Source organism: Nicotiana tomentosiformis, chromosome 3 (genome assembly GCF_000390325.3).
Source record: "Nicotiana tomentosiformis chromosome 3, ASM39032v3, whole genome shotgun sequence".
NCBI lineage: Eukaryota > Viridiplantae > Streptophyta > Magnoliopsida > Solanales > Solanaceae > Nicotiana > Nicotiana tomentosiformis.
Genome location: NC_090814.1, coordinates 43,923,421 through 43,933,550, shown reverse-complemented (window position 1 = coordinate 43,933,550; position 10,130 = coordinate 43,923,421). Strand labels below are relative to the sequence as shown.

The following is a 10,130-nucleotide window of genomic DNA, read 5'->3' as shown; positions in this document are numbered from 1 at the left end:
GATAGATGTATCTACAAGATGGTCACATGTGTGCTTGTTATCAACCCGCAATTTGATCTTTGTGAGGTTACTGGCTCAATTAATAAGATTAAAAGTAGAGTTTCCAGATTATGCAATTAAGACACTTCGTCTTGATAATGCTAGTGAATTTACGTTCCGGGCTTTTAATTATTGTATATCAACTGGGATAACAATTGGGCATCCAGTTGCTCATGTTCATACTCAAAATGGTCTAGCGGAATCATTGATCAAACGCCTCCAGTTAACTACTAGACCTATGCTTACGAGAACAAAACTTCCCATTTTGGCATGGGGTCATGCTATTTTGCATGCAGAAGCTCTTGTGCGGATCAGGCCCACAAGGTATCATAAGGTCTACCCATTACAATTAGCTTTTGGCCTGAAGCCAAATATTTTCCCTCTTAGATTATTTAGATGTGCGGTATATGTTCCAATTGCTCCACCATAATGCTCAAAGATGAGTCCCCAAAGAAGATTGGGGATATATGTTTGGTATGAATCTCCTTCTATTATAAAATATTTGGAACCTATGACTGAAGATTTATTTACGGCAAAACTTGTTAATTGCCATTTTGATGAATTGATATACCCAACATTATGGGGAGAAAATAAGCAGTAGAAAAAAGAGATAGATTGGGATGCATTATCACTATGTCATTTATATCCTCGAACAAATCAATGTGAACACGAGGTTCAAAAGATAACTTATTTGTAAAATATTACAAATCAACTGCCAGATGCATTTGCTGATCTACCAAGGGTGACTAAGTCACATATTCCAGCTGTTAATGCTCCTATTCGAATTGATGTCCCAACTGGACAATCTATAAATACAAATAAGTCTAAGCCATGCTTGAAACGTGGTAGACCAATCGGTTCCAAAGATAAAAATCCCTGAAAGAGAAAAGGAGCAAATGATCTAGGGAATCATAATATGGAGGCAATTTCTCAAAAGCAGCCATGTAACATAACAAATGGAAAGACCTCAGAGGAGGTCCAGGTACCTAAAAATAACAAAAATGAAGAGATCTCAATAAGTTATGTCTCTACGAGAAAAAGATGGAACCCAAATAATATTATTGTCGACAACGTTTTTGCTTATAATAGTGATGTTGAAATAATGCAACAAGATGAGGATCTTGAACCATGATCTGTCGATGAATGTAGACAGAGAAATGATTGGCCAAAATGGAAGATGTTATCCATGAATAATTAATTTCAGTTGAAAAATGTGAAGTATTCGGACGTATTGTTCGAACACCTGAAGGAATAAAGCTATTGGGGTACAAATGGATTTTTGTGCAAAAACGAAATGATAAAAATGAAGTCGTTACATATAAAGCACTACTTGTGGCACAAGGATTTTTGCAAAGGCCTGGCATTGATTATATGGAGACATATTCTCTTATGGTGGATGCAATCACCTTCAGGTATCTTATAAATCTGGCAGTACATGAAAAACTTAATATGCGGATGTTGTCATAGCCTATTTGTATGGCACATTAGATAACGAAATTTCTATGAAAATTCCTGAAGGGTCTAAAGTTCCTGAAGCTTATAAAGGTTCATGGGAAACTTGATCAATAAAGCTTCAAAAATCCTTATATGGAATGAAACAATCAGGGCGAATATGGTATAATCGCTTGAGTGAGTACTTGCTAAAAAAGGGGTATAAGAATGATACAATCTGCCCTTGTGTCTTTCCAGAAAAGCCTGAATCTGAATTTGTTTTAATCGATGTGTATGTTGATGATCTAAATATCATTGAAACTCTTAGGAAAATTCCAAAAGTAGTGGAATGTTTGAAGAAAGAGTTTGAAATGAAAGATCTTGGAAAGATAGAATTTTGTCTTGGTCTACAAATTGAGCATATGAAAGATGGATTTTTTGTCCATCAATCAACTTATACCGAAAAGATCCTAAAGCATTTTCATATAAAAAAAAAGCACATCCATTGAGTACCCCGATGGTTGTGAGATCACTCAATATAAATAAAGATCCATTCTGAACTCGTGAAAATGATGAAGAGCTTCTTGGTGATGAAACTCCATATTTTAGTGCAATTGGGGCACTAATGTATCTTGCAAATAATACTCGACCAAATATAACTTCTGCACTAGGTTTATTAGCAAGATTTAGTTCCTTTCCAACAATAAGACACTAGAATGGCATTAAGCATATTTGCATATACCTCTGAGGGACTATTGATATGGGATTATTTTATTCTATGAATCTGACTCACAAATGATTGGTTATGTAGATGCGGGTTATTTGTCTGATCCATATAAAGGCCGATCTCAAACTGGCTATCTATTTACTTGTGGAGGTACAGGTATTTCATGGCGTTCAACAAAACAAAATTTAGCTGCTACATCTTCCAATCATGTAGAGATAATAGTTATTCATGAAGCTAGTCGAGAATGTGTATGGTTGAGATCAGTGACTCAACACATTCAACAAATATGTGGTCTTTCTTTAAAGTCGAAGATTCCAACAATATTGTATGAAGATAATGCTTCTTGCATAGCTCAACTAAAAGGCGGATATATCAAAGGAGAGAGAACAAAGCACATTTCACAAAAGTTCTTTTTCACGCATGATCTTCAACAAAATGGTGAGATAGATGTTCAACAAATCTGTTCATGTCACGACCCAAAACCAACCCGCCGTGATGGCGCCTATCATGGTACTAGGCAAGCCGACTAAGCAGACGTTTCCAACACTCTAAAGCTTTAAAAGATATGGAAGCAGTTAAAATTAAGGAAAACCCTTTAAAAAACATAGTAAGAAACCATAATTCAATACAAAATCTCTCCCAAAATCGGTGTGTCACCGAGTACATGAGCATCTACATGAAGATATAGACTGGTACACCGTCTAGAAACAAAAACAGAAACATAACAGGAAAGATAAAGGAAGAGAGTCAAGGTCTGCGAATGCCAAGCAGCTACCTCGATGATCTCTGAAGGTCCGGGCTCCTGAACTCAGCAACCGTCATGACCGGAAGCACATGGATCTGCACACGAGGTGCAGGGTGTAGTGCGAGTACAACCAACTCAATAAGTAACAAATCTAACCTTTGGACTGAAAGGTAGTGACAAACTCAGCAGGTATAGTTCAATATAGAAATAACAGTACAGAAATGTAGGCATGCTTTCAAGTTCAACAGCTAAACTCAATTCAAGTAAAATAGATCAATTCTGAATGATATGAGGAGTATGACCGCTCTACATCTACGTGCCAATGCACATGCTGTATGTGATGCACCACGCTGAAAGCCTCATGTACTCACACTCTCAGAATACTCAATCACTCAGTACTATATATGGCCAATCTAGCCTAGGGAAGATTCATCCCATATATATACACATCAACTGACAGTCAGTCACTCAGTACTGTATAAGGCAAATCTTGCCCAAGGGAAGATCCATCCCAAAATATAAATAATTCGGACAAGATCCATGTCTAGGGAAGATCCATCCCTCAATATAATCAACTTCGCTCACTAGGGGTGTGTACAGACTCTGGAGGGGCTCCTTCATCCCAAGCGCTATAATAAGCCAGATCTTGGCATAAATCAGTAAACATGCTACGGCGTGCAACCTGATCCCAAAACTGTCACTCTCAATCAGGCCCCCGGCCTCACTCAGTCATCAATCTCTCTAGTCTGTCTCTCTCTCGGGCTCACAATGTCGTGAAACTAGCCTTAAAATGATGATATGATATAGCAATAAATAGCAATAGAGACTGGGATATGATATGCAATGAATAAATAGGACTGAGTACGAAATTTCAATGTAATCAATAAGTCAACAGCAAGGAAACGACCACTATGGGTCCCAACAGTACCAGCAATAGCCTAAACATGATCTCTAGCATGATTGGCAGCTCAATTACTTTATCACATGATAAAAACACGGATATCAACAAGATAAATCCACTATACAGTTCCATGGAATCGACCAGGTCACAGTTCTTACGATGCATGCCCACACACCTATCACTTGGCATGTGTGTCACCTCAACACCAATCATATAACACATAATTAGGGGTTTCGATCCCTCAGGGCCAAGTTTAGAAGTGTTACTTACCTCAATCCGACCAAATCTCTACTCCAACACACCTTTGCCTTGCGAAACGGCCTTCAAATGCCTCGAATCTAGCCACAAACAATGCGATACAATCAACACGGGATAAAGGAATCAATTTCATAAGGAAATACTAAGTTATTAGTCAAAAATCGACTCAAAAGCGGGCCCACAGGCCCATATCTCAAAACGCAATAAAATTCACAAAACTCGAAAGCCCATTCAACCACGAGTCCAACCATACCAAATTTGCCAAAATCCGACACCAAATCGCAACCCAAATCCCCAAATCAAACTCTCTAAATCCCTAGCCTCAAACTCCCAAATTCCACCTTAAATACACACAAACTAGGTGGGAAAATCAATGGGGAAACACAATTATTGAATAAAATAGACCACAAGTGACTTACCTCAAGGAATCCCCCGAAAATCCTCTTAAGAACTGCCATATCCCGAGCTTGAAATGTTTAAAATGGTGAAAATCTCGGAACCCTTCTTTATAAAACACTGCCAAGGCTTTTTGCACGTGTGGAACCTCTTTTGCGGTAAAATCATCCGCTTCTGCAGAAATCACTTAAATCCCCAGGGCCCGCATCTATGCTCCAGGATCCGCACCTGCGGAGGTGTTTCTGCAGGCCACTATCCGCTTCTACGGAAACAACCTCGCCCCTCAACTCTGCATCTGCGGAGCCTTGCTCGCACCTGCGAGCTCGCAGATGCGGTTACCCCCTCGCATATGTGTCCTGCCCCAGGCCAGGCCAGCTCCGCACTTGCACAAATCCAGCCGCATCTTCGGCATCGCACCTGCGGCCAACCCCTCGCAAGTGCGATCACACCAGAAGAGTCCCAGCTTCATCAATGCACTAAGTCCCATATTCGATCTGTTAACCATCCGAAATCAACCCGAGGCCCTGGGGACCTCAACCAAACATACCAACAAGTCCTAAGACATGATACGAACTTAGTCGAACCTTCAAATCACATCAAACAACATCAAAAACATGAATCGCACTCCAATTCAAGCCTATTGAAACAAAGGAAATTCCAACTTCTGCAAACGACGCTGAAACCTATCAAATCAAGTCCGATTGACCTCAAATTTTGCACACAAGTCACATATGAAACCACGGACCTACTCCAACTCCCGAAACACCAATCCGAGCCCGGTAACCACAAAGTCCACTCTCGATCAATCTTCTAAATATTCAACTTTTGCCATTTCAAGCATAATTCAACTATAGACCTCCAAATCACAATCCAGACACGCTCCTAAGTCCAAAATCACCCAACGGAGCTAACGGAACCATCAAAACTCCATTCCGAAGTAGTCTACACATAAGTCCACATCCGGTCAACTTTTTTAACTTAAGTTTTCATCCTTGAGACTAAGTGTCTCAATTCATTTCGAAACTTCAAGACCCGAACCAACTACACCGGCAAGTCACATAGCAGATATAAAGTACAAAATGAGCAGTAAATGGGGGATCGGGGCTATAACTCTCAAAACGACCAGCCGGGTTGTTACATCCTCCCCGTCTTAAACAAACGTTCATCCTCGAACGGGTCTAGAAACATACCTGGAGTCTCAAATAGGCGTGGATAATTGCTCCGCATCTTCCACTCTATCTCCTAAGTAGCCTCCTCAACTGGTTGACCTTTCCACCGCACCTTCACTGAAGCTATGTCCTTTGACCTCAACTTTCGAACCTGCCAATCCAAAATGGCCATCGGCTCCACATCATAAGTCAAATCACCATCCAACCGAAACATAGAAACATGAAACAATGGATGCGCACTCGACAAACTAAGTGGCAAGGCAAGCTTGTAAGCCACCACTCCAATCCTCTGAAGTACCTCAAACGGCCCAATATACCTAGGGCTCAACTTGCCCTTCTTCCCGAACCTCATAACAACCTTCATGGTTGAAACCTTGAGCACTACCTTTTCCCCAACCATGAAAGCAACGTCACAAACCTTCCTATCAGCGTAACTCTTCTGTCTAGACTGCATCATGCGAAGACGATCCTGAACCAATTTAACCTGGTCCAAAGCATCCTGAACCAAGTCAGTACTCAATAGCCTAGCCTCCCCCGGCTCGAACCAACCTACCGGAGATCGACACTGTCTCCCATATAGAGCCTCATACGGAGCCATCTGAATGCTCGACCGGTAGTTGTTGTTGTAGGCAAACTTCGCGAGCGCCAGAAACGGATCCCAAGAACCCCCAAAATCAATAACACAAGCGCGTAGCATGTCCTTCAATATCTGAATATGCGCTCAGACTGTCCGTCTGTCTGAGGGTGAAATATTGTACTCAACTCAACCTGGGTGCCCAACTCTTTCTGCATGGCTCTCTAAAACTACGATGTTAACTGCGTGCCCTGGTCTGAAATGATGGAGACTGGCATATCAATTTGAAGTGCACGGACATGGTCAGCCGATCCACAATCATCCAAATAGCATCGAACTTTCTCGATGTCCGTGGGAGCCCAACTACAAAATCCATGGTGATATGCTCCCATTTCCACTCTGTAATCTCTAGTCTCTGAAGCAATCCACCCGGTCTCTGATGCTCATACCTCACTTGCTGACAGTTAAGGCACCAAGCTACAAATCCCACTATATCCTTCTTCATTCTTCTCCACCAATAATGTTGTATCAAGTCCTGATATATCTTCGCGACACCTGGATGAATGGAATATCGAGAACTGTGGGCCTCCTCAAGAATCAACTCACGTAGCCCATCTACATTAGGCACACAAATCTGACCCTGCATCCTCAACACCTCATCATCCCCAATAGTAACATCTTTGGCATCACCGTGCTGAACCGTGTCCTTAAGGACAAGCAAATGGAGATCATCATATTGGCACTCCCTGATGCGATCATATAAGGAAGACCGAGAAACCACACAAGCTAGAACTCGGTTGGGCTCAGAAATATCTAATCTCACGAACTGGTTGGCCAAGGTCTGAACATCAACTGCAAGAGGTCTCTCACCAACAGGAATGAATGCAAGGCTACCCATACTCACTGCCTTTCTACTCAAGGCATCGGCCACCACATTGGCCTTCCCGGGATGATACAGAGTAGTGATATCATAGTCCTTTAGCATCTCCAACCATCTCCGCTGCCTCAAATTTAGATCCTTTTGTTTGAACAAGTACTGAAGACTCTGATGATCTGTAAATACCTCACAAGACACACCATAGAGATAGTGCCTCCAAATCTTCAATGCATGAATGATGGCAGCCAACTCCAAGTCATGAACAGGGTAGTTCTTCTTATGGGACTTCAACTGACGTGAAGCATAAGCAATCACTCTACCCTCCTACATCAAGACACACCCAATACCAATCCGAGAAGCATCATAATACACTGTATAAGAGCCTAAAGCTGAAGGCAAAACTGGAACTGGAGTTGTGGTCAAGGCAGTCTTGAGCTTCTGAAAGCACTCCTCACACTCATCCGACCACATGAAAGTAGCACCCTTTTGGGTCAATTTGGTCAAGGGCGATGCAATAGATGAGAAACCCTCTACGAAGCGACGATAATAACCGGCCAAGCCGAGAAAGCTCTGAATCTCTGTAGCTGAGGATGGTCTGGGCCAACTCTGAATCGCCTCAATCTTTTTTGGTTCCACCTGAATCCCCTCACTAGACACCACGTGACCCAAGAACGCCATCAAACTAAGCCAAAACTCACACTTGGAGAACTTGGCATAAAGTTTCTCCTCCCTCAACCGCTGCAACACAACTCTCAAATGTTGGGCATGCTCCTCCTGACTATGAAAGTACACCAGGATATCATTAATGAACACTATGACAAACAAGTCGAGATAAGGCTGAAATACATTGCTCATCATATGCATGAATGTTGCTGGGGCATTGGTCAGCCCAAAAGACATCACAAGGAACTCATAATGACCATAACGGGTCCTAAATGTTGTCTTTAGAATATCCGAGTCCCGAATCTTCTACTGGTGATACCTAGACCTTAAGTCAATCTTAGAGAACATCCTCGCTCCCTGAAGCTGGTCAAATAGATCATCAATGTGTGGCAAAGGATACTTGTTCTTGATTGTAACTTTGTTCAACTGCCTATAATCAATGCACATCCGCATAGTACCATCCTTCTTCTTCACAAACAGAACTGGTGCACCCCAAGGAGACACACTACGCCTAATAAACCCCTTATCAAGAAGTTCCTGAAGATGCTCTTTCAATTCCTTCAACTCAGTTGGTTCCATACGATACGGTGGAATAGAAATGGGCTGAGTGCCCTGCACCAAGTCAATACCACAGTCAATATCCCTATCGGGCGACATGCCCAGTAGGTCTACAGGAAATACATCTGGAAAATCTCGCACCACCGGAACAAAATCAGTAGTAGGAGTATTAGCATCAACATCCCTCACAAAGGCCAAATAAGATAAACAACTCTTCCCAACCATCCGCCTTCAAATATGAAATCACTCTAATGGGAACATAGTCTAGAGAACCTCTCCACTCAATCTTTGGCAACCCCGGCATCGCCAATGTCACAGTCTTAGCGTGACAATCCAGAAATGCATGACATCGAGATAACCAATCCATACCTAAGATCACGTCAAAATCGACCATACTAAGCAATAAGAGATCAACTCTAGTCTTCAATCCCCTAATAGTCACTATACACGACCGATATACACGACAATGGTGTCGCCCACTAGCGTAGATACAAGAACAGATGATACTAAGGACTCACGGGGCATATCCAGATAATGAGCAAAATACGATGATACATATGAATAAGTGGAACCAGGGTCAAATAATACAGTAGCATCCTATGTCATACTGAGACAATACATGTGATCACTGCGTCTGAAGTAACAGCATCTGGTCTGGCAGGTATAGCATAGAATCGGGCCTGAACGCCACCTGATCTGCCTCCCCCTCTAGGGCGACCTCTAGCTGCCTGAGCCCTACCCTGAGATGGCTGGGCGGGTGGTGAAGTAACTGGTGCTGAACTCATAGTCTGACTCCTCTGCTGAGCTGGACCTTCCGAAAGGCGGGGACAATGTCTCTTTATGTGACCCAAATCTCCACACTCAAAACAACCCGTCCTTGCAAATGGCGGTGAGTACTGAGGCAGACCCCGAGAAGTAGAATAACTATCAGAAGGACCTGCTACAGATGAACCATGAACTGATGGAGCACGGGATGAACTCTGAGCTGGAAGGGCACTGAGAGATGACTGACTCTGATGAGTATTGTATGAACCATGGCTGGATGATGCACCAGGTGAACTGGACGAGCCATCTGGGCGTGCCTATAAAGACGCCCCCTGATGTGGTAGAACTAACCCCCAGAAGGAACACCGCTAAAACCACCCAATCCACGAGGCCTCTTGGCCTCCCGCTCACCACGCTCCTGACTGTGGACCATCTTTATCTGCCGATCAATATCAACCACCTCATCAAAAGTACCCCCGGATACCCTCTCCCTAGTCATAAGCAACAGCAGCTGATATGTGAGGCCATCAATGAACCTCTTAATCCTCTCCTTATCAGTGGTAACCAACCAAACTGCGTGATGATCCAACTCTGAAAACCTCATCTTGTACTGAGTCATAGACATGCCATCCTAACGTAGCTACTCAAACAGTCTGCGCAGCTCCTCCCTGCGAGACTGCGGCATGAACTTCTCCAAGAAGAGAATGGAGAACTCATGCCATGAAGTGGTGCTGCACCGACTCGCCTGCCCCTCTCATAGGCCTCCCACCATCTGAAAGCATCCCTAGTAAACTAAAAAGTAGTGAATGAGACCCCACTGGTCTCTAGAATACCTGTCATACGAAGAATCCACTGGCACCTGTCCAAAAAGTCCTAGGCATCCTCAGACTCGGGCCCACTGAATGATGGAGGTTGGAGCCTCCCAAACCTCTCAAGTCTCCTTTCCTCATCATCAGTCATAACGGGACCCATTTGGGCCTGAGCAGCTGCAATCGGCTGGGCTGGTAGTACCCCCGGTGTCTGAAGT

The 10,130-nt window shown here is 43.1% G+C and overlaps 1 protein-coding gene across 1 annotated transcript; it reads right to left on the bottom strand.

Annotated features, from left to right (window-relative positions):
* Positions 1-8,940: 8,940 nt before the first annotated feature.
* On the bottom strand, positions 8,941-9,707 carry LOC138907717 (uncharacterized). The gene is made up of 2 exons (XM_070198324.1): positions 9,455-9,707; positions 8,941-9,323 (listed from the first exon to the last, which is right to left on the bottom strand). Exons 1-2 carry the CDS (start codon positions 9,705-9,707, stop codon positions 8,941-8,943), a joined length of 636 nt encoding a protein of 211 aa, XP_070054425.1.
* Positions 9,708-10,130: the final 423 nt, after the last annotated feature.